The sequence below is a fragment of the Chiloscyllium plagiosum genome, chromosome 2 (assembly GCF_004010195.1).
Source record: "Chiloscyllium plagiosum isolate BGI_BamShark_2017 chromosome 2, ASM401019v2, whole genome shotgun sequence".
Lineage (NCBI taxonomy): Eukaryota > Metazoa > Chordata > Chondrichthyes > Orectolobiformes > Hemiscylliidae > Chiloscyllium > Chiloscyllium plagiosum.
The window spans coordinates 103273903-103300272 of record NC_057711.1 but is presented as its reverse complement, the minus strand read 5'-3'; the positions used below and the strand labels follow the sequence as shown (position 1 = coordinate 103300272).

Below are 26370 nucleotides of genomic sequence, written 5' to 3'. Positions count from 1 at the left end.
GTTTACAGATGCCACTTTTAAACTCTGGAGATCCAGGGGTATCTCATGTCTCGGGGATTTATTTAAGGATGGGGTCCTGATGTCTTTCGGACAGCTGCGTCAGAAATTCGGATTACCCAATGGAGACCTCTTTCGATACTTCCAAATTCTAGATTTTATACAGAAGAAGACTACGTTATTAGATAGTTTTTATAAATCCGATAGAGAATGTAGTGTCCTACGACCAGTGGGGGTATCTTCCGTCAGTAATATTTATCATTTGCTACATGATGAAGTATCGGGAGATATGGATAATCTGCTTAAAACATGGGATCAGGATTTGGGAGTAGAAATCTCTATAGAAACGTGGAATGATATTTGGGAAAATGCTAGAAGAATTACTATTTGTAACAGAACCCAGGCTATCCAGCTGAAGATACTTCATAGGGCCCATATAGCACCGGTTCGATTGGCAAAATTTAAGGCAGGAGCATCTCCAATGTGTCCCAAATGTAAAATAGAGGTGGGCACTCTTGTACATTGTCTATGGACCTGTTATAAGATCCGTATATATTGGATTAAAGTAGCAAGTACCTTGACAGAAATTTTAGGTACGGGAATTAAAGTGGACCCTGTATCTCTCCTTTTGGGCTTTTCGAACTTTCCCTCCCTGGACATGTACGGGAAGAGAGTATTTTCTATTCTTTCTTTCTGTGCAAGGAAAAATATTTTGGTGAACTGGGTGGCTGAGGGCCCCCCGGACTTTCAAATTGGCACAGATTAATTATGGAATGTATTCCCCTTGACTTCCTTACAAATATGGTGCACCGAAAGACCAAATTATTTTATAAAATATGGCAGCCCTTCTTGAATTACATAAATACAGATATCTCGGCTATCCTAACAAGGGCTTTTATTTAATTGAAATTACAAACCTGGCTGGTCCGGGGCCCCTTAGGAGAGGAATCCCGCACGAATACGGGTTTTATTATATCTGATGTTAACACATTCTGAGCATTTAAGAGACTTAAATATATACTCTGGTTAGTTATAGGTCAGATTAGTAGATAGTTGAGTTTTTTTTTCTTTTTCGGTATTTTCTTCTCTTTCTTCATTTGTTAAATGTTGGCTATTGTATATTTGATTTAATTGTATATCAATGTTTATATTTGAGAGTTTTCTCTAGTTTTGTAAACTTGTAAAAATGTTAAATTTCTAATAAAAATATCTATAAAAAAATGAAAAAAGCATAAATAATTATATAAATAACTATTGCTCTGATAGCTGTTCTCTACAGATATTATATATAGCATCAGTAAACAGTAATGATCCTAGGCTTACTCTCTTGTTAAAGAGAGATGATTGGTGGTGAGTTTAACCAGAGGATCACCACATCTCAGGCAAGGAGTAAGGTTGAGAAGGTGGGACCTTTGTGGTAGTATTAGCTGGTATGAGAGTTGAACACATGGTACCGGCGTCACTGAGCATCGCAAACCAGTTACTCAAATAAGCTAAATGATCTCATCTTACGGTTTGGTAGGACTATGGCAACTTTGTCTTATAGCAAAAATATTCAAAGCAGGCACAGATTGCAATGTGAAGACTGAGATTTTGGGACTTTATCAGGTTATTTTTAGGGTTGGGAGATTTATTGAGAAAATTCCCTTAGTCAGTTCAGCTGTGGTTATTCCTTTGCTTCAACAGATTAAACAAATCAGTAGGCACACAATAGTAAACATCTACATGGTTGACTAGACCCTTTTCCTTAACAACTTTAACTAAAATAATGGGGATTTTAGAGTGATAATGTATATTAGCTGTAATGCCCACTGTTTTCCAGACAGTGCCACCAGCCATCGATGGACCCAAAGCAAGGAGCAGACACCTTACAGTCCTTCTCAGCAGCACTCAGGCACGGTCAAAACGATAAGTGAGAGTGAGGCAGTCAGAGCAGCCTGCTCCAGAATCCTGAAACTTTGATGCCCAAATTGTGGCAAACCCAGAGTTAAATGTGTATCAGTAGCTTAAAAGTATGAACTCTCTGAGAGGAGTCCCTTTGACACCATCACCTCTACAGTAGGTTTTGTCTAAATTCTACATGGTGACTTCCCAATAAATGATTGAAAACCTGTAAAACCATTCAAATTCAGAACCACGTTAGATTTATTGAATGCAATGTGCACGTTGATAATGTTTAAATTCTAATCACTATCCTGAGAGTCATTAATGTAATCATTGCAACCACTGAAGCTAAGAAATCTGATACCATCCAGAACAAAGTAGCAGAGAATTGACTGATTTCAACTAACCTTATTAAAGATTATCTAAAAAGTCAAATTTTGAATAGACGGATTCTATCTTCTAATGGAATCGGTTGGACCGAAGCATCTGTTTCCATACTGTATGACTCTATAACAGCTGGGTGAGTGGCAAGAGTGCACAACCTGACTGCTGAGGGTCACAGTCAGACTGTAACCTGGAGCAGACAGCAGAGTAGCAAATATTTAAAAGAATTGGGTCTACAGAATATGGATGTGGACATTCAAAGGGTGCTGCAATTCCAACCTGGGTGACATTAAAAATTATATCCTGCGTGAAGGACATAAGCTTTAAGCTGATTCTGCACAATATGCCTTGATATATAAAAAAAAACAGTCACAGGATGTGGACACAGTGGCTGGAATAGCATCAATCGCCCATCCTGAATTGCCTTGGAGAAAGTGATGGCAAACGGTCTTCTGGAATTGCTGAGTCTCTCGAGTGTACATACAAACCTATAAACTAGGAGCATGAGTAGGCCATTTGCTCCCTGAGTCTGCTCCAAGGCTACTTTGTTCTGAATGGCATCAGATTTCTTAAATTCAGTGGTTGCAATGATTAAATTAATTACTCTGAAGGATAGTGATTAGAATTTAAACATTAGCAACTTGCACATTGCATTCAATAAATCTGATGTGGTTCTGAATTTGAATAGTTTTTCAGGTTTTCAATCATTTCATTGTTTTATTATTATATGCATTTCCTCTTTAATTCATGAGGCATTTCAAACAATTTAACATTAATTTCTTTTTGTTCTGGAGGTTTCTACATACAGGTTCTTATTTCAGTATCTATACAAACACACACCCACTACTTTTACATGTTTTGGAACAAAACGTGCTTTTAGTCGACAATTTTTCCCTTTCATATCTAACTCTCTATTCACTCTTTCATGTGTACTTCCCCTCCACCCCCCACCTTCAACCTTTCTTTGTCATCTTTCCTGTTCTTCTGTGTTCACTTCACTCATTTGTACAGTCATGGAGAAGTAAAGAGTTGAGTAAGACTTGACTCAATATTCGCACTTACACTTCAGAATCTGAGGGTTTTGGGTTCAAGGCCTTCTCCAAAGTGCTTGAGTATTTAACTCAAATTGACGCTTCAGTGCATTGTGCTTTGAACTATTGCAGGTGTTGTCTTTCGTGTGAGATGTTAAACCAACATCCAAAGTATTGATGTGTATTCTAGCCAATAGTTATCTTCACTACCATTAAAAAAATGTAATACAGTATCTGAGCATGATCTCAATGTTGTTTGTGGAATTTTGTTTTGCCATCCTTACTTCAATAGTGTATTATTGGCTGTAAAGTATTTTATGGCATTCAGAGATCATGAAAATCTAACTGATGTCCTTTTTTTGATTTACTGTATGCAAGGCACAAAGCCCAACTCCCAAAAGCCTGGATAGGATTCAACCCACTTGACAATACTTCACTGGAACAAACCAACACTTCAAATAATTGGGTGGCAGAGTAAGAGTGCCCCTTGTCCCAGTTAAAATGAATAAAAGCCAAAACAGTCATGTGACAAGGCATTTCTCTATTGCACTTCCATGAGCCATGAAGCACAATAGCTGCACCATAATTTTGGAATCTGGGTTTATTTCAATGGCAGTCCTCTATAGATTCTTCCAACCGCATAGCAACCACAGTTTAGAGATCGACAGACAATCTGCTCCCTTCCTACAATAGCTCTGCTAATGTTATGATACAGCTCTGAAACAGGTAGGACTTGGACTGAGACCAAAGAAACATTAGAATCCCTACAGTATGGAAGCAGATGATTCCACCCATCAAGACCACACTGACCCTCTGAAGAACAAGACATCCAGATCCTGTCCCTACCTTATCCTTGTAAATTTGCATTTCCCACGGTTCATCTACCTAGCCTACACATTCCTAGACACTAAGGGGCAATGTGACATGGCCAATCCACCTAACCTGCACATCTCGGAACTGTGGGAGGAAACCCACGCAGAGACAGTGGGAATGTGCACACATTCGCCTGAGTCCCAGGCACTGAGAGGCAGCAGTGCTAACCAGTGGGCCACTGTGCCACCCCACAATCATAGAATCCCAACAATGGAGGAGCAGGTGTGATGGAACAGCGCTAACCACAGAGCCAGCATGCCATCGCAGAGGAAAGAATTACACTGCACCACAAAAAGCCGTCCCTTGTATCTGACTTATAGTAATTTTAATCAAGCTGGTGTTACACATCTCTGGGGCAGAAAGGTCTTGAAGCCAGGCCCATAATTCAGAGGACTGGGCACTAACAGCATGCCTTGAGTCTGAAAATGTACAGCTATATTCCTTCATGAATACAAAATGTAACCAATCAGCTGGCCTATCACACTATGACACAGCTCTGCTCACGCAAATAATTTGTAATTCTAATTCATCTTTCTTATGTTGAAGATGAAATTAACATATAGAATAAATAGCTTTTTGGAAGATCACATTCAACACGCTTCATTTCTCTACTGGCAAGAAAATCTGTAATCGGAGATTCCGGACATGGCCATTTCCCTGTCTACGTTATTAGTTGTGGGGAAAGTACAATGATGTTAGGGGTTACTCCACAGAAAGGGAAATGACTGTCAATGAGTCATTCTAAGGTGCTGTTGCACACTCACTGATAAGCACATATGAAGTTGCAAGCACTTTGATGGAATAGAACTTAGAGTTGCAATGAGCTAAGAAAAGGGCATAGTTGTAAAAAAGAACTGAGGATGTAACACACAAACCACTTAAGAGGAAATTTTGGTATAGTTCTATTAAAGAAAAGGTAAATGACAAAATAAAGACACTAACATAAGACAAGCGTTGAGGTTCCAACCTATCCAAAAGTGAAAGGGTATGCTTTAGATAAAAGATTTAAATCAAAACCTCGATATCTGCAAATTGCTCGAAGAAATACAATGCAATCAGCTGGTCTTCTGTGGTCATGTACAATCTTGATTTCTCTCTCTAACAGCCCTAACTCACTCTATGTGCAAGGCAAACATTATATCTGGCACATCACAAATTTAGGCACAGAACAACAGATCTCATATTTGAAATTCTTTCAACAGTGGTGGGCTTTGCAGGCTCAATCAGCATTAATTTCCCACCTCTAGTTACCCTTGAGAAGGTGATAGGGAGCTGCTTTCTTGAACTGATGAAGTCCATTTGATGTATACACCTCACTACTGTTAGGACGGACCACTGGACAACATCAAGAGCTACTGAGTCTCACTGTCATCTGTCAAACCAAGGTAACTGTAGACAGCAAACCTAATGGCCAACTTACTTTTCAACTCCAACCAAGCCCCTCCTTCCTGAAATCCTCAACCTCCCTCTGCAAACAACAGCAATTTGTATCAGTGTAGCACAATTTATATTCCAAGGCAATTTGTATGAGTACGGTAAAGTAGAATTAGACATTGAGGGCAGATTAACAAAAGCATGGTCAAACAGGTAGATTTCACAGAGTGCTTAAGATACATGTTTTGGAGTACCTTAAAGAAGAAGACAGAGGCAAAGCTGGAGAGAGACGGGAATTCCAAAAGGAGATGCCCTTGGGAGTTGAAGACAAAGCCTCCAGTAACAGTGTCACTAAAATTAAATGCTTAGGCGACCAGAATTAGAGGAGTGCTGATATCTTGACAAACTATGGTTAGAGATATTTTGAGATTACACAAATAGGGAGCTGAGAGGCTATGGACAGGTGTGAAAACAAGAATGAGAATATTTTTTTAAAAATCAAGGTATTGCTTAGCTGTAAACCAATACAGGTCAGCAAGCTTAGAAGTTGCAGGTAATCGTGATTCTGTATGAGTTAACACACAGCCAGTAGAGGTCTGGATTGCTTCAAGGGGGAGTCAGTCAAAATCATGGATTTACTTTAAGGTTAAATATAACATCATGGTTGTGAATATATTGGCTCAGTTTCAGCCCAGATGCATAGGTGAGGGATGGAGTCGATGCAGAGAAAATGAAGTGTGGGCTGGGAACAGAAGATAATGGTTTCTGAGCTTCCCAAATATTTATTTGCACCAAATGTCTGCGAATCCGGTGCTGGGTTTTGGACAAGCAGCCCAATAATTTTAACGTAGTTGAAAGAGGTGACAAACATTTGGGTGTCATCAGTTGTGTGGATGAAAATTAGAACTGTGTTTTTGTGCAACATCACTGTCTCCACTGATTCCCTACTTTACCTTAAGCACCATGAGAAGCCTTCTCATTCATTCCTCAACCCATACCTTTTTCTTGCTTCACTCCTGCACCAGTTATGGCTCTTCTGTCCTTGCTAATGAGTTCTAACTCCTAACCACCCAATTAAAACACTGGCAACCATATAACTTGGCACTCTAAATCATTCCCTCTCCATCAGCTACTGCCTGCCTCAGCATCGTCACCTTCACAATAAAATCCATCTTGTTTTGACTTACCAACTACCACTCCATTTTTCACTTCCTTTTCCTCTCTAGAAGTCTTCAACATTTTCCCATCTCTAAACTCTCCATCTGTATCTTCATGTTCGAAACTCTCCAAACAATTTTGTGACATCATCATCCAAAGAGATGAGGTCAGCTTCTACCTGTACACTAACAACAGCTAAATTTAGCTACCAACTGCCCCAACGCATCCTTGTGTCAGATGTTTTGCCCAGGATCTAATAACAAATAAGGCCCAATTCCTTCCAGTTAAGCATTGGAAAGACGGCTCCTTGAGCTCCTGCAACAAACTCTATCCACCTTTCACTGTGGAATTCTTTTCTCCCATAGTCTTGAGCTCAGACTGCTTGCAGATTCAGAGATTTAGTCAACCTTACTGTGAATTCCGAGCCTGAAAAACTTTCCTGGGCATCAAATAAAAACCTAACTCAATCCTTTGACCGTGTGTCTGTTCACTGGCAGCTGTAATCTTCATCTAAGCTTTTGTCATGTTCAACTTCAACTATTCTACAACTCTCCTGGTCGGCTCTGCATTTCCCATCTGCTGTCAACTTCACCACATTCAAGACCCTACTGCCTGCATCCTCCCTCTACAACATGGGTGTTATCTCGGGCTCGCTTAATTCGTTTCTAAATTCCACAATGCCTCAAACTTGAAAAATTAGCATCCTCAATTCCTAAATTGCTTCCCTCTTCGTGTCACTGTGACATCCTACAATCACATTAGTTCTCTGTTCCTCTGACTGGCTGTGTTGTGCACTAGTCTCACTGTGACTTCAGAAGTTTTCTGCCCAAGAGATTAACTTATACTCATTCATAGAATCCCTACAGTGTGGAAGCAGGCCATTCGGCCCATTGAGTCCACACGAATCCTCAGAAGGGCAGCCCACCAATACCAATCCCCTTACCCTATCCCTGAATCCTGGCATTTCACATGACCAATCAACTTAAGGTGCATATCCCTGGTCACGATGGCCAATCAACTTAACCCACACATCTTTGGATTGTGGGAGAAAACCGCAGCATCAGAAGGCATTGCTGCCTCACAGCACCATGCAGACACTGGGAGAATATGCAAGCAGACAATTGCCCAAGACTGGAATGAAACTCGTGGTCCTTGACGCTGTGAGGCAGCAATGCTAATCTGCCATTATGTCACACACACTCAAACCACCACTCCCCCCCCACCCCCTCCCCAGATGTTGGTGTCACTGACTAGGCCAGAATTTATTGCCCAGAGGGTAAATGAGAATCAACCAAATTGTTGTAGGTCTGAAGTTACATGTAGGCCAAACCATGTAATGAGGGCAAAAAGACATTAGTGAATCTGATGCATTTTTAAAATAAGTTGACAATGGTTACATGGTCACCATTACATGAGATTTTTATTTCAGAGTTTCACCATCTCCCATGGTGGGACTTGAATTTATATCCCCAGAACATTAGGTTAGGGTTTTGGATTGCTAGTCCTGTGACTTTATCACTACACAATTGCCTCCCCCACTACTTCCTAGTGCCTTCCCAAAATGATTTCTTCAAAGTCCTCTGCATCACACTCTTCTTTAACATCTTCCTTCAAACCAGCAGAGTGGGCATGCTTTTGATATCTCCTTTCCTGGCGAGGTCATTATTTTTGGCCTATGTTTCTGGGAAGCATTTTGAGATGTTTTCCTTTGAAAAGCAAGTTTCAGTGGCTCCAAGTTTAATCGAGTTACTGACATGTTTGTATATAACCCTTTGCTTGTACGTTCAAAACCTCAGTTGCAGTAAGATGAAACAGGATTTTGAGAAGATAATTGGGAAAATTGATAACCAGAGTGTAAATCATGGGAAAAGAGAATATAAAATGCATGACAAGAGATGACAAGTGGCACAGGCAAGACTTGCCACTGTAAGATTTTGTTCATAAATTATGAATATATAAATAGATAAAATTGTATATTTTCAGGAAGATTCTAAGTACAGAGGCTGCCAGATTATCAGACGTCTATAATTGACATGGCAATTCTCATGAATCCAGGAAAGGTTGCTTGAAGCTGTCAAAAGAAGTTAAATAAAGGAAAAACTCATCTCAATTTCCTATCTGGTTCTGATGCTTACAGACATACTAGTTTTGTAAACCACTGAATGGAACAAAGTGGTTAAACAGCATTAAAATAGTATGTGTAATTATGTAGCAAGAGTAATCATAATCATTAGCTCTTTTCCTTAAAATCGGAGCTTCAGAAGGTTAATCCATGTCCTTCAGTTCAAAACACAGTAGAAGCACTGATCACTTGAAGGCTTTAACATCTTGGCTCTCAAGTCATGCAATAATTGAGACAGCATGGACCTTCATTGGATATGAATTTAATGTAATTATATGCAGCATATGGGCATTACCTGGGATTGAGCCCTTGTGGTGGAATGATATCAGCTCTACCTTGTGTGAGAAGGTCTAGGGTCCAGTCCCACCTGCCACAGCATTGATTTATAACATGTCTAAACAAAGTTGCTACAACTTATGAAGAGACACTTCTGCCAGGCCACTTGTCCTTATTGTGGTCTGTGTTACATGTGTATACACGTTGTTCCACCTGTACATGGCAAGATTTCAGTCCCCTTTTTCATTATCCAAAGGTGATGCTGCTCAATCTTTGGCTGCCCTTAGGCTTCCTTTTCCGAGCTTCAACCATCAGATGCAGAGGGGGCCAGTCAAATCAGAGGGCTTTCTTGTAGGACTGCTCCTGATCCTGGCTAAGCTGACTAGTAAAGGATGGTCATTGAACCCAAAGTCCTACCTCTTCTCTGTGTCTATGTCTACATTTGGTGACCCTTGAGAGGAAACATGCTATGTCAATTGGTACATTTGAGGCCTTCTGTAATGGGTGGGCACCTCAGAGGCTAGAGAGGGGTACAATTCCATTAGAAGGTTTTTGCTTGCAATGAGAGAGAGAGTATTATCATTGGAACATATGAACACGAGAAATAACAGGAGGCGGCAATTCAGCCCTTCGAGCCTGCTCTGCCATTCAAATACAATCATGGCTGATATTCAACATGGTCTCAACTCCAGATTCCTGCCTGCACCTTACAACCCCTTAACATATTACTAATTAAAAATCTGCCTATACCCTCTTTAAATTCAGTGTCCCAGCATCTATCACACTCTCGGTTAGTGAATTCCACAGATTCATGACCCTTGGAGAAGAGTAAGTTCTCCTCATCTGTTTTCAATGCTACCCCTTATCCAAAAATTAATACCTCTTATTCTAGATTGCTCAAAATGAGGAAACATCCGATGTATACTTTGTCAATCCTTTTTAGCATCTTATATACCTCAAATACATCTTCTCTCATTCTTCTAAACTCCCAAAAAATACTGTATGCCTAAACTGTTCACACTCTATACAAAATAAACCCTTATCTTTGGAATCAGTCTAGTGACTTCCTCTGAATTGCCTCCAATGCAATTACATAATTTATCTTTCACCATTCAACTACCATAGAGTCATAGTCATAGAGACGTACAGCACGGAAACAGACCCTTCGGTCCAACCCGTCTACGCCGATCAGATATCCCAATCCAATCTAGTTCCACCTTCCAGCACCCAGCCCATATCTCTCCAAACCCTACCTATTCATATACCCATCCAAATGCCTTTTAAATGTTGCAATTGTACCAGCCTCCACCACATCCTCTGGCAGCTCATTCCATATCCATACCACCCTCTGTGTGAAACAGTTGTCCCTTAGGTCTCTTTTATATCTTTCTTCTCCTCACCCTAAACCTATGCCCTCTAGTTCTGGACTCCCCAACCCCAGGTAAAAGACCTTGTCTATTTATCCCATTCATGCCCCTCATAATTTTGTAAACCTTTATAAGGTCACCCCTCAGCCTCCGACGCTCCAGAGGAAACAGCCCCAGTCTGTTCAGCCTCTCCCTATAGCTCAAATCCTCCAACCCTGGCAACATCCTTGTAAATCTTTCTGAACCCTTTCAAGTTTAACAACATCTTTCCGATATGAAGGAGACCAGAATTACACGCAATATTCCAACAGTGGCCTAACAGTTGCAACATGACCTCCCAACTCCTGTACTCAATACTCTGACCAATAAAGGAAAGCATACCAAACGCCTTCTTCACTATCCTATCTACCTGCGATTCCACTTTCAAGGAGCTATGAACCTGCACTCCAAGGTCTCTTTGTTCAGCAACACTCCCTAGGACCTTACCATTAAGTGTATAAGTCCTGCTGAGATTCTCCAGTCTGAAAAGCAACCCTCTACCACCACCCTGTCTTCTGCCTTTGAGTGAGTTCTGTATCCAAATGGCTAGTTCTCCCTGTATTCCGTGAGATCTAACCTTGCTAACCAGTCTCCCATGGGGAACCTTGTCGAACGCCTTACTGAAATTCATATAGATCACATCTACCGCTCTGCCCTCATCAATCTTCTTTGTTACTTCTTCAAAAAACTCAATCAAGTTTGCCAGATAAAAAGATTGAGAAGTCTGGAGGAAACTCTGCTGTGCAAATGCTAAAGTATTTTCAGAGAATGAAGGGGACCAGAATTGTAGTCATTAATCTAAACTTACTTCCTTATAGTTATAACTTCACATATGCAAATGAATTCACTGCAATTAGAAAGTGGAGGCAGAGAAGGGATTTCCAGAACACAAGCTTGATAATTTTAGCAGTTAAATCCTGGCAATGATGCTTCAGAAAGTTTGGAAATTGTTTCATATAGTTGATTGCACCAACAGTAAAATAAATGTTTTGTGTTTTGTCCTTTGGTGTGGCCAAACACAAAAACATTCAATTTTCCTCGCTCATTTTTAACAAGTTTCGGAATAGCAGTGGTTTCATTTTACCTCCTACTGCCAGGAAGCTGTTTAATGGTCAGTTAACAACAATTTCCCAGAAATACAAGAAACAAACATATTTTCAGATCAATGCACATCCTTTGTTTCAAATATATGGAAGGCCTTGTCATTGTCAAGAACAACAATCTTGTGGTGGAAAAAATTAAGGCCCCACCTCAGTTAAATTAAGGAAACTAAACTTCAAAATATTTCAGCATATGTACTTCAGGTACGGTTTTGTAAACCAAGGAACGAAGGCTCACAGTCAGTGGAGCTAGAGCTTTGAACACAATTACATTTAAAAATCTGGATTCGGAAATTGGAGATATGATGTCAAACTTGCACTTTATACCCGTTAGTGGGGGATAGTTAATGCAGAGGAAGAAGCTGACAAAAAAGGAACACATCAAAAGTACACAAAATGGGAAAGCAATTGACAAAAAAATTTCAATATAGATAAATGTCTCAGCACATGTAGGATGATTAAAGAAGCCACATACTACATGAATGAAATCATACAGTAGAGGCCCTTCAGTCCATCGAATCTCGACTGCCAAAACTACACTAAATCTACAGGAGTCCAACTTTCCAGCACTTTCTAGCCCGTGTCCTTGAAAGCTATGACAAGTGCTCATCCAAGTATTTATTAAAAATTTGTGAAGTTACTGCCTCTATTACCTTCAGGCAGTGCATTCCAGAGCTCCTCCACTGTCTGGTGAAAACATTTTTCCTCAACATCCCTCTAAACCTCCTTCCTTTCACCATAATAATGCACCACCTTGTTAGTAACCATTTAACTAAGGGGAACAGCTGCCTTCTATCCACCCTGCCATTGATAAGTTTATACACCTCTATCAGATTCCATCCTCAACATTCTCTGCTGCAAAGCAAACAACTCAAATCTACCCACTGGAATTTAGAAGAATGAAAATTATCTTACTGAAATGGCTTGGAAAGGGTGGACGCTGGGAATTTGTTTCCGTTAGGTGGGGAAACTAGGACCCGTGGGCACAGCCTTAGAATTAGAGGGGGTCAATTTAGAATGGAAAGGAGGAGACACTTCTTCAGCCAGGGAGTGGTGGGCCTGTGGAATTCATTGTCACGGAGTGCAGTGGAGGCCGGGACGTTAAATGTCTTCAAGGCAGAGATTGATAAATTCTTCATCTTGCAAGAAATTAAGGGCTACGGGGAGAGTGCGAGTAAGTGGAGTTGAAATGCCCATCAGCCATGATTAAATGGTGGAGTGATCTTAATGGGCCGAATGGTCTTACTTCCACTCCTATGTCTTTCGGTCTTATGGAAATATGCAGCATTCTTAAGGGGCTCGTTGAGATGATGTAACCCCTCTTGGGAGAATCTCGAGTCAATGGGTCTAGTTTCAGGATAAAGGAGCACCAATTTAAGACTGAGATGAGGAGGAAATCTTGTCCCAGAGAGTTGAGTGTCTTTGGAATCCGTTGTCACAGAGAGCCATTGGGGTATAAATGGTAATATTCAAGGGTGAGATAGATTGATTTCCTTCCTAATGAAGAATCTAAGGTTACAAAGGAAAATGCAGAAAAGTGTACATGAGGAGTATTGTATCAGCCACAATCTGATAGCTTGGCGGGCGAGATTGAAGGGATTGAATGACCTACTCTTGTTCTTATTTCTTATGGCCTTTGCCTAATCTTCTTCATAGCTATAAGAAAGAGCCTAAAATAGGAGGTGCCAGTACACAAATCTCTTAAATAAAAAAAAGAAGGGCAGTCATATTGGACTGGAAATGTTCACTTTGTTTCTCTCTACACAGATGCTGCCGGACCTGTTGGGCTGCTCCAGCTTTTTAGTTTTTTTGTTTGAAGTTAAGGGAGACTTTTCTCAAATCTTGGTTAAAAGACACTTAGCATACTCTGTACAGTTGTGACTCTGCTGATTATAAAACAAAAGAATATAGAACCATTAAAAAAGGAGCACAAATGATTCACAAAGATGACACCAAAAGGATGTATTTATCAGGAAAGGTTGAACTGGCTCAGTTTTACTTCTTTAGCAAAGGGAAGACTGAGGAGTAACCTCAGAGTGGCCTTTAAAATGATCATAGAATAGTTTCAGCATTGCAAGAAACCACTCAGTCCATCGAGTGTGTACATGCTTTTTTTGAAGGGCTACTCAGCTACTGCCTTTCCTCCACTTTTCCTTTGTAATACTGCAATTTCTTTTTAGTCAAAGATGTGCAGGTCAGCTGGATTGGCCATGCTAAATTGCCCATAGTATCTAGGTAGGTTAGCCATGGGAAATGTAGGGTTCCAGGAATACAGTGGGTCTGGACAGGATGCTCTCTGGCTGGTCGGTGTGGACTCGATGGGCACTGTAGGGATCTTATCCAGCTATTTATACAATTCCCTTTTGAAAGCCACAGCTGAATTGGCCTCCAACATAGTCTCAGGTAGCACATTCCAGATCCTAAATCACTCACTATACAAATGCTTTATCTCATCTTTCCTCTATGTATTTTCCAATCACCTGCAGGCGGGATGCTGTGGTTCTATATCCTTCCGCCAATGGGAAGAGTCTCTTCCTTTCTATTCTGTCGAGATCCCTCACTACTTTGGATGTCTCTATCAAGTTGTCTCTTGGCCTTATCTTCTTGAAAGAGAACAGCTCCAGAAGCTATCCAGATACTGGAAACTCCCATTCCTAGAGTTGTTTTCCTAAATCTTTGCTCGATTCTCTACAAAAGCGTTTACATCCTTCTGAAACTGCATTGGCCAAAATCGGATATCTTACTCCAGATGAGACTGAATCTGTGTTTTATAATGAATCACAGAACTTCCAACTGTTGTACTCCGTATCACTAGTCATAAAGCCTTATTCACCACTTTCCCAATTGTCCTGCCAGTTTCAACAATCTTTGCACGTACGCCCAGGTCCCTTTGTTAATGCATCTGCTTTAGAATAACATGTTTTATTTTCAATTGCCTCTTCTCATTCTTCTTATGAAAATAGATCATTTCACACTCCAGGCATTAAATTTTATCTGCCAAGTACTTGTCCATTCCCACTCGCTTATCTGTGTCCTTCTGGAGTTTAACACAGATCTCCTCACAATGCTGTCAAATTTTGTGTCACCTGCAAACTTTAAAATTGTGCTATTCACACCCAAGTCTTGGTCATTAATATGCATCAAGACAAGTAGTGATTCTATGTGAACCCCAATATATACCAACCTGTACCGACAGAGAAACTGTTCACCACTACTCCACTCCAATGAATGGAATAATAGGCCAAATATACAGAAAACATTTCCACTTGCAAAACTATTGCTCATAGACATTATTCCCTGTAATGATTGTTTTGGTGATTTATTTAAGTACATGATTTCATTAATTTGCACAGGGTTTTGAAGAATTGGCTTCTTGTTGCTGCTCAGTGTACATTTCACCGAGCATCTCAGTCAGGCCCACAAGGGCCAACCTGACCTCCCAGTCACTACCCATTTTAATTGCCCTTCCCATTCCCTCTCCGACATGACCATCCTCAGCCTCCTCAATTGCCACAGCGACTCAGACTGCAAATTGGAGAAACAACAACTCACCTTCCACCTGGAGGACTCCAATTTTGAATAACCTCCCTTCCCATTACCTAACTCCCTTTGCAGCCCCGCCCCCTCCTTTCCATTCCTCTGTCCGACCCTTCCTTCCAGCTACCAACCGGATTCATACCTGTGTTCACCTCTCACTATCTCACCACAAAGACCCTCGCCACCTGCCCAAAGCCCTCTCCAGCTTTATCTGCAGTTCCCTTTACACCCACCCTCAGTCCTGAAGAAGGGTTACACCCAAAGTGTTGACTTGTCTACCTCCTGATGCTGCCTGGCTTGTTATGTTCTTCCAGCCTCCTGCTTATCTACTGTAAAACTAAGAGGAAGCACCGTCATAAATATCAGATAGTTGCAATAAACTCACTATGACAAGTACCATCACAGTTGAGGCAAATAGCATAAATGCATTTAAAATATAGTCACCCAAGGGAAAGATACATAGATAAAGTTGAAAGAAAGAGGGTTGGGAGGAGGCAAGTTTGGACCAGAACGTAGTTGGTCCAAACGATTGCATGCTACATACTCAGTGAAACATAACAAACTGGGTAACAATAGCTGTTTGTGGCTTTAGAGTTACAAGCAAATACAAGTTCAAATGAAATGGACAGCATCTTGTGCAAAACAGGTTCAAATTCAACCAGTTGAATTTGATTTTTCAAGAATATTTATAAAACAAAACATTGCTGGAGTTTGTATCAATAGAATCTTAAGCAGTGGAGTACAATAAATGGTAATGTTTTATACATTAACCTTCATAAGCTGGGTAAGGTAACCAAGTAAAGAAGTGTATTTAGTGAAGAAAGCTGAAGTAGAACTAAATTTTTATACAAGTGCAGTAACAGATGTAACCCTTTTACATTGAGCCTTTTAATATCTCAGCTTTAAAAGCTGCAAATATTGTAAGTGGATTACTTAAATCATTGTGGCTATTACCTGATCAGGTTGAGAATCGGTGTCTTTATATTTTCCCTTCATCCACTGAATGCCTCCATTTCCAGTTACAACAATCGTAAATACATCTTCTCCTGAAGGTCCTTGTACTGGCTCCTTCACTTCAAAATACTCCGAGAAAAAAGCAGGCTGAAGAGTTTCCATGTTAATCAAGTATTTCAACTTCAAATCTCGGGCACTTGCATTACACTGGCTGAACTGCCGGATAAACTGGTAAAATCTGAATCGGATCCGTTTCCTTGTGACAAAGTGGTAATTTTGGATCTGTAGACGAATATTTTTCGGCAAGAACGATTTGTAACTGGAATTGAAACAATGAAATTATTGGTACAAATAACAAGCATCTCAAGCTACAAATCCTGTGAAAAATCTTCAACAGTTGAATCGGCTTTTGGCAAATGAAAAATAAACACACTATCATGTTCAAAGTCCGAATAAAATAGTCATTGTGTAGGACTAGCGTGTAACTATAAAAGCCACAACTCACGAGAATTAGATTATGAGCGCGTATTCATTCAGGTAGTGTTCCTGCTTCCAAGTCAGAAGGTACACAGTTCAAACCTTGCTCTAGACACAGTCTTGATGAGTACAAATGTCTGGTTCAAGATTCTTGGTTGATATTCAATGGATCCTTGTGTCCTGTGGATAGAGGCATTCAGCTGCAAACCCTCCTGGCCCCACCCCTGCCCCAACGCACACACAACTGCCTTTTGATGGCGCCTTGGGTTCTGGATCTTCTCAAATGCTCTGCCTTATGGGACTAACCGTACTACGGAGCACACTTGTTCACCTGGTGACCTGCTGGACTGAATGAGGCTGTAAAGTCCTGCCATTGCACAGGTAAGGTGGTGTGTGGAGATCCAAAAAAACCAACCAGTGTATGAAGTGAGTTTGGATGGTCAGGCTGCCAAAGTGGGAACAATTTTAACTTTTGGATCTACTCTTGCAAAATTAAGAGAGCTCTGCATTTTCCTAACAAACATATAAATCCTATGGCTCTTTGTCTTTGCAAGGTGACAATCTGAATACTCCTTAAATAAAATAAGTCATAGATGCTGAAATTTCTTCAAGCACTTCCCAACAGACTTGAAAAGGTTTCCTCTTTAAATATTTGTCCAAATACCTTTTGCAAGTTATACAACATAGAAAAGTACAGCACAGAACAGGCCCTTCGGCCCACGACGTTGTGGCGAGGATTATTCTTACTCTAAAATAAAGTAACCTAATCTACGCACCCCTCAATTCACTGCTGTCCACGTGCATGTCCTGCAATCACTTTAATGTCCCTAATGGCTCTGCCTTCACCACCTCCACTGGCAACCCATTCCATGCATTCACAACCCACTGCATAAAGAAGCAACCTCTGACGTCTCCTCGATACCTTCCTCCTAACACCTTAAAACTATGACTCCTCATAACAGTCAATCCTGCCCTGGGGAAAAGTCTCTGGCTATCGACTCTATCTATGCCTCTCATTACCTTGTATACCTCGATCAGGTCACCTCTCTTCCTCCTTCTCTCCAGCGAGAAACGTCCGAGCTTAGTCAACCTCTCTTCGCAAGACAAGCCCTACAGTCCAGGCAGCATCCTGATCAACCTTCTTTGCACCCTCTCCAAAGCCTCCGCATCTTTCCTATAATAGGGCGACCAGAACTGGACACAATATTCCAAGTGTCGTCTCACCAGGGTTTTGTAGAGCTGCAGCAAAACCTCGCGACTCTTAAACCCGATCCCATTGTTAATGAAAGCCAAAATACCATATGCTTTCTTAACAACCCTATGCACTTGGGTGGCAACTTTGAGGGATCTATGCATTTGAACACCGAGATCCTGCTGTTCCTCCACACTGCAAAGAATCCTGTCTTTAATCCTATATTCAGCATTCAAGTTCAACCTTCTAAAATGCATCACTTCGCATTTATCCAGGTTGAACTCCATCTGCCATTTCTCAGCCCAGCTCTGCATCCTGTCTATGTCGCGCTGCAGCCTGCAATACCATCAATACTATCAATGCCACCTCCAACCTTTGCGTCATCGGCAAATTTACTAACCCACCCCTCAACTTCCTCATCCAAATAATTTATAAAGACTACAAAGAGCAGAGGCCCAAAAACAGAGCCCTGCAGGACACCACTCAACACTGACCTCCAGGCAGAACACTTTCCATTTACAACCACTCTCTGCCCTCAGCCAACCAATTCTGAATTCAGAGAGCCAAATCTCCCTGCATCCCATACCTCCTGACTTTATGAATGAGCCTACCACGGGGAACCTGGTCAAATGCCTTGCTGAAGTCAACATACACCACATCCACTGCTCAACCTGTCTTGTCACCCCCTCAAAGGATTCAATAAGATTTGTGAGGCATGATCTGCCCCTCACAAAACCATGCTAACTGCTTTTAATTATGCTATGCTTTTTCAAATAGTCATAAATCCGATCCCTCAAAATTCTTTCCAAAACCTTGCTGACCGCAGATGTAAGAGTGACTGGTATGTAATTGCCAGGCATTTCCCTATTCCCCTTGTTGAAAAGACGAACAACATTTGCCTCCCTCCAATCCTCTGGTACGACTCCCGTGGAGAGTGAGAAAGCAAAGATCTTTGCAAGCAGCTTAGCAACCTCCTTTTTTGCTTCCCAGAGCAACCCAGGGTAAATCTGGTCTGGCCCTGGGGACTTACCAATCTTAAATGGTTTGCCAAAATTTCCAGCACATCAACATCATCAATCTTGATCTGTTCAAACCTATTTCCCAGCTCCTCAAAGTTCTCATTCACAACAAGGTCACTTTCCCCAGTGAAAGCCGAAGCAAAAAAACTCATTTGGGGCTTTCCATATCTGTTCGGACTCAATAAATTCCCTATGCTATCCCTGACCGGCCCCACCTTCTCCCTGATCATTCTCTTATTCCTCATGTATGAGTAAAATGCCTTTGGGTTCTCTCTAATCCTTCCTGCCAAGCCTTTTTTGTGCTCCCTCCTGGCTCAGTCCACTTCTGAGCTCCTTTCTAGCAAATCTGTAATTCTCTGAAGCTGTGCTAGATCCTTGCTTCCTCCACCTTACGTAAGCTGCCTTCTTCCTGTTGATGAGAAGCTCCTCCGTTCTCGTCATCCAAGGCTCGTTAACCTTACCCTTTCTCAGAGGAACAAATTTGTGCATCACTCACAACAACTGCTCCTTAAACAGTCTACACATGTCTGTTGTGCCCTTTCTGTGGAACAATTGCTCCCAGTCTGTACTTCCCAACTCCTGTCTGATAGCTCTTGCCCCCAATTAAGTATCTTCCCATGATAACTGATCCTTTCCCTCTCTAAGGCTATGGTAAATGTCAGGCAGTTATGCTCATTATCACCAAAGTATTCTCCTACCACGAGATCTGACACCTGTCCTAGCTCATTGCCGAACACCCAAATCCAAAATGGTCTCTCCCCTCATTGGCCTGGCTACATACTGAGTAAGGAAACCCTCCTGAACACACCTGACAAAAAAACGGCTCCATCCAATCCATCTGCACGAAGGAGGTTCCAGTCGATACTGGGAAAGTTGAAGTCACCTATAACAACAAACCTGCTACATCTGCATTTATCCAAAATCTGCTGGCCTATGAGTTCTTGCATCTCCCTACTGCTATTAGAGGGTCTGTAGAAAACCCCTACTGAGGTGGCTGCTCCTTTGTTGTTCCTAACTTCCACCCATACTGACTCAGTAGACAAACCTTCCTTGACAACCTTCATTTCTGTAGCTGTGATAAACTCTCTGATGAGCAATGCTCCAGCCCCTCCTCTTTTTCCACCTTCCCTGTTCTTTTTAAATGTTCTAAACCCTAGAACATCAAACAACTACCCCTGCCTCTGTGAAACCTATATCTCCATTATGGCCACATCATAGCCCCAAGTACTGATCCACGCTCTAAGTTCGTCGCTCTTATTTCTGACACTCCTTGCGTTAAAGCAGACACACTTTAACCGATCCCTTTGTTTCATGACATGAAAAGCCTTCCCGATAGATTCACTACATCCTGTCACTGCCCTATCTACAACTACCGCCCCTTCAGATGTGTATCTCTGGTTCCCAGCCCCTTGCCAAACTAGTTTAAACCCTCCCGGATGATACAAGCAAATTTCCCACCCAGGACATTTGTGCCCCTCCAGTTCAGGTGCAACCCATCTTTCATGTACAGGTCCCACCTTCCCCAGAAGAGATCCCAATAGTCTAGGTATCTGAAGCCTTCCGTCCTGCACCAGCCTCACATCCGCGTGTTAAGCTGCACTTGCTGACTGTTCCTCACCTCACTATTTCGTGGCACCAATAGCAAACCTGAGATCACTACTCTACTCGTCCTGCTCTTCAGCTTCCAACCTAGCTCTCTGTAGTCACTTTCAGATCCTCAATCCCTTTCCTGGCTATATCGTTGATGCTAATATGTACCATGATAACTGAGAGTAGAAAGGTCTCATTTTGAGACTAAGTGCAGGACCGGGTCTGATACATGGCAACCAACACACTGCACCCTCAATCAGGAAAACTCACTCACTAAGAGCTGAGAGGTGAGCACGGGTGAGTTACTTGGTCTATCACAGGCCTAGATACTTGAGTCCTAAGTTGTCATAAGCCATCAAACAAGAGGCCTATAGCTCAACAATATCCAGGACAAAAGCAACTCTCTTGACTGGAACTCCTCCAACAGTGACTCCATCCACCACAGATGCACAATGACTGCAGGACACACCAAATATTGGTTGCACTGTAGAAGCTTTTCAAAACTTGTTTGATAGCACCTTCCAAACCATGACGAGTTGCACCAACCGCCACCTCTTCAGCCTCTTTCTCTGCCTCCCTAGCTGCTATCTGTTCCTTTGTTGCATTAACATGCTACAGATTTTTTTTAAAACTTAGTAAGTAGTCCAGGTTAGCCATCGAGGGTGGGAAACTAGAGAATGGGGAGGGGGTGATGTAGTGATAATGTCACTGAGTTAGTAATCCAGACCCCTAGGCTCAAGATTCTGGGGATTTGGGTTCAAATCTCAACATGACAGATATTAAAACTTAAATTCAATAACATTCTGGAATAAAAGGGTAGTTTGATGGCATGGTGATTGCCATAAAAACCCATGTGGTTCACTAATGTACTTTTAGAGAAGGAAATCTGCTGTTCGTACCTGGTGTCGTTCACATGTACCTCCAGACCAACTGTGATGTGATCGACTCTTAGCTACCCTCTAGGCAATTAGGGATGGGCAATAAATGTTTGTCTAGCTAACAACACCCACAACAACGAAAAGAAAAATTTGAAAGACACTCAAAAAGCTGGAACTTCTGGATTTCTTGTCCAAAACACTGCACAACTTCCTCTCCAAGCACAATTATTCATAGATATGGTCCTTTTGCATCTACTTACAAACCCATGAACACATCTGCCATTTTAACAGCTTGTTTCATCCATTTTGTCACCGTGAAATATTTTCATCCATTCAACCTAGGTTTCCAGCTGTCCTTTAAAATTGTCTTGACCAGACTGAATCACCTCATAGCTCTGAGTTCAAGTTCACCTGCCAGACACCTATCTGCACATTTCACCTGTCTATCCACCTCATCAAATATTACATTTAAAAGTCTTCAGTAATCTTCAAACTTTGAATTATGTACAAGTCCAGTTGATTAATGTACAGTGAAGACTGCATTAGTTCCCTCAACATCAACCCCTGCGGAGCATCACAGTGTCCTTCCCTCCAAGAACAAATAAGTGTCCAACACTTCCCCTTGTATTTTGTATCTAAGTTGACATTACATCTTCAAAGTTATTGTTCCTTTAGTACCATGAGTTTCAATTTTGATTACAAACCAGACTCTTTCACATGCCTTTTGAAAGCTCATATACCCAATTGTAAACATGCCACCAACATCAACCACCTCCAGTCATGTTGAGTCTGGGAAGCTTACTTTGTGCTTTATCATCTGCACACAATTTATGATAACTGGGGATGATTTCCAGTTACGATCTTTTTGGTTACATGTACACACACTGATTGCAAAGAATTCAAATATGATAAAGCACTTCTAAAGTTAAGCCACCAGAAAACTGCAACTTACTCCTGTATAGAGAATCTTGAATCTTGACTAAAAAAAGAAGTCAGTTGATAACCAACAACATGCTTCAACAGCGAGTGAGGGAGGATCTGGAATACACTATCTGAGTACATGGTGATGGCAGATCCAATTGTGCTTTTTCACAGAAAATCTCGATTATTTAAAGAGAAAAGCTTTTATGACCCTAAGGAAAAGACAGGGGAATGGGCCAAGGACTGTCACAGCCATGACGGGCTGATGAGAATCCCCCAGTGCTTTGACCATTTTAGTCTTCCATTCTATGCAAAGTTAACGGAATTGGAAGAAAACCATTAAAAACATTTGACTTCTCACCTGGTTGAGTGATAGATGTCTAAAGGAGATTGGTCTTTCTCCTTTGCCATTCTCATGATATCGAGCACTGCCATACCAAGGCATTCCTCTTGTGTTTCGTGTGTAACTGGCACTTTTATCCATCCATTAATGAAGTCATCACGCCACTACGAAAGAAAAGCTTTAATTAGAAGCAGTCTCTTCACTCCATCATTAGGCTTCAATGTCGCAAGAATATTCCCATGTCTCTCCTTTGATGAAGTGCAGGCCTCCCAACTGCATCCACACTTAGTGGATAACATATTTTGTTAAGTAGGACATGCAATATTCTGTCTTGGCAATAATGCACTGATGTCCCTTCATCCCCTGGTCTATACACATCATTCACTGCTTTCAATTATCATACTCAGACTTTACCTTAAAAATCAGTAAAAAAAGAAGTTATTTTTTGTTGGTGAGATCACTTTTTTCTTCATTTTTCTAATTTTTAGTTTGGCGCTGAGTTGAGTTAAGAATTGCATTTAACGTCATCTTGTCCAAAAAAAAGAGATTATCGGTTCCCGTTAGGAACTGGTTGAAAGACATTGTAGGTTAATTACTGCTCAAAAAACAATATAAATGATCTGGCACCAAGATGTTGCTATGCTCAGGGACTGGCAGTTAGTTCGATGTTGAATTGGTCAAATCAAGTGACTGGTTTTGATCAACCAACCATAGACAATAGAGTCATAGAGATGCACAGCATGAAAACAGACCCTTCAGGTCAACTCATTCATGCTGACCAGATATCCCAACCCAATCTAGTCCCACCTGCCAGCACCTGGTCCAATTCCCTCCAAACCCTTCCTATTCATATACCCATCCAGATGCCTTTTAAATGTTGCAATTGTACCAGCCTCCACCACCACTTCCTCTGGCAGCTCATTCCATACATGTACCATCCTCTGTATGAAAAATTTGCCCCTTAGGTCTCTTTTATATCTTTCCCCTCTCACCCTAAACCTATGCCCTCTAGTTCTGGACTCCCCCACCCCAGGGAAAAGACTTTGCTTATTTATCCTATGTATGCCCCTTGTGATTTTATAAACCTCTGGAAGGTCACCCCCTCAGCCTCCGACAGTCCAGGGAAAACAGCTCCAGCCTATTCAACCTCTCAGTATAGCTCAAATCCTCCAACCCTGACAACACCCTTGTAAATCTTTTCTGAACCCTTTCAAGTTTCACAACATCTTTCCGATAGGAAGGAGACCAGAACTGCATGCAATATTCCAACAGTGGCCTAACCAATGTCCTGTACAGCCACAATGTTGAAAATGTTGAGGTTGCTGAAAAAGAAAGAGAAATCAAAGGGTGAACTGATTTTGACTAGATTTTTCGGCAGGAGGCAGTGGTGCTTTGCCAGCTGCAGCAGTAGATTGTTTGATTTTTGCGCTTAGTAGTTAGACTCCAGTTACTGACTTGTTCAAAGTCCTGAGGAAAAAAAGTCTTTAACAGTGCAAGAAAAATCTCTGGAGGTCTGGGGAAGCTGTTTTCATTGATTGGTGACTTCAGAATTCAAGCATGCACAATTCCTACATACCTGCAATACAATCTATTTGAATTCATGAATGTTTGGTATTCATTATTGAAATGCCTATCAAACTGGCAACTTACGATTCCTTTAGTTTTGTTTAAATTTATCTCTTGGGTGTGTGTCTCTGGCAGTGTACAAGTAGGGGTTTGATGACCAAAGAATATTGGGCTTAGATAATAGATGTTAATTAAATTGTCTTGTAGTTCATTGTATTCTGCTGAAATCATATAATTGATAATAAATTGTTATTTTTTGTTTTGAATTTAAAATTGGTACATAAAATTATTTACTTATAAAGTCTGGTTGGGAACAGTTGAGCAATTTTGAGGGTTATCAACTGAATTAGTTTCACCATATTGCGAATCCAGTGATGGGAGGCAGATTTGGTCTGGCTTGCTAACTCAGTCGTAAGATAATCAGTTTTTAGCTAGCTCAACAATTCTGGAAAATTAGAGAATAATTTATAGGGTTTAACACTGCAATTTCAGAGTAGATAAAGCTTTCAAAGATGCAATGAGACCAATTCCAGACCCCCTCTCACCCCACGATTTCAGCACTGCTGAGGTTGGGAAAGTGGTGGAGAATTCTCAGATTTACCCGAATAAGTTGCACCCGCCTCCTCAAAACCATTACCCGTTTGGCCTCCTTCACTTTCGTCATCACCAACCAGTCTGGGAATCCCATGAGTTGTGAAGACATTTGACCTATTCAGGGATGTTTTGGGGACATCCTGTGACGTACTTCCACTGTGCTCTTGGGATCTTCAGTTCTAAGTAGAGTAGTTGCTTCAGGCATCCCATGTTATGCATATCCTGCCTTTCAGAGATGGTTTTGAGTGATTAGGGCCTTGATGCTAGGCAAGCTGACTTGGGAGAGGAGGGTGAGGTTGGAATGAACCAATGTACTTGAAGGATCTTGCAAAAGCACTGCTCGTCATATTTCTCTGGTGCTTGATGTAGCTCTACGAGCCTCTGTAGCACATAGAAGAGAGGCAGCACTGCAAAGGCTGAAGCCCATTTTAGTTGTGAGTGAAGGATATCCCTTGTTTAGCTCTAATAGTGTGCAGGGCATTCTTCTCATCAGGGATGTCATTATGCTTCTTGCCTGATATCGTTAGGAGAAGTTAACTTCCACAACTCCAACTGCATACTAAATATAAATGGGCAGAAGTAAATTTCACCACAAGCTGCAACTAAAGTCACTCTGCTCCCTCTCATACACTTAAAATTTGCAGCTGACAGATCAAAACTAAATTCCTTCACAATGGAATTAAATCTTGACTTTGTTTTTCTTATACAAATGGCAACAGCTATGGGTGGCATGGAGGCTCAGTGGTTAGCGTTGTTGCCTCAGAGTGACAGTGACCTATTTTGGATGTTGCCTCGGATAAGTGTCTGTGCGGCGGTTGAACATTCTCACTATGTCGGTGTAGTTTTCCACTGGATGCTCCGGTTTCCTCCCACAGTCCAAAGATGTGGAGGTTAGGTGGACTAGCCATAGTAAAATGCAGTGTTACGGGGATAGGGCCAGGGGCTGGGTAGGTCGGGATGCTCTGCAGAGAGTCAGTGCAGACTCTATGGACCAAAAGGGCCTCCTTCTGCATTGTAAGGATACTACAATCTATTCTATGATCTTTTATGATCTATCAACATGATGGGTAACTTATGGTGGGTTTGAAACACAGTCGTACATTTTATTGGGACATTTTCATCTCACTATACAAGAACAGCACTATATTGTTTTTGAAGATCAAAACTACTAAACTCCAAGGTCTACCCAGCTGATACCGTTTGGTCATTCAGCAGCTTAGCACAATTCTGGGTCAGTTCAGCATCAGATTTGACCAGAACAAACCATGCTGACACACCATAGCAGCCCAATTCGCTCTTAGTATGGTATTGCTGTGACAATTCAGTTCACAAAAATAAAGTTCTCCTGATGGCAGTGGAGTCCTCTCAACTACTTCTGAAATACAACTTATATTTTAAGATATACAAGACATAATTCTTGAGGTCAGTCCACACTAATCTTTGTTGCAAATTTCTAAAGTTGCTTGAGCCATTACTATTTTTAGTCAAAAGAAATGACTATGTACAAAATCTTACTTTCATTAATTAAGGCAAGTATTTATATTCATAGAGTTACTCATTACGTCAAGTTAAAATCACCGGAATCTGACTAGACCAGAGGTTGCCATCTCATTAGAGAGAGAGAGAGAGAGCGAGAGAGAGAGAGAGAGAGAAAGAGATGACTGCTAGTGGTTTAACTTGAGCGTCACCATATC

General features: G+C 41.3%; 1 protein-coding gene across 2 annotated transcripts in view; it reads right to left on the bottom strand.

Annotated features, from left to right (window-relative positions):
- jak2b (Janus kinase 2b) overlaps window positions 1-26370 on the bottom strand; it is a 169286-nt gene that overhangs the window by 86783 nt on the left and 56133 nt on the right. For both annotated transcript variants that reach the window (XM_043715280.1, XM_043715286.1), the window contains 2 exons: window positions 22535-22680; window positions 16097-16415 (listed from right to left, as the gene is read on the bottom strand). In XM_043715280.1, the coding sequence (XP_043571215.1) occupies window positions 16097-16415; window positions 22535-22680 (465 nt within the window). The remainder of the gene's footprint in view (window positions 1-16096; window positions 16416-22534; window positions 22681-26370) is intronic.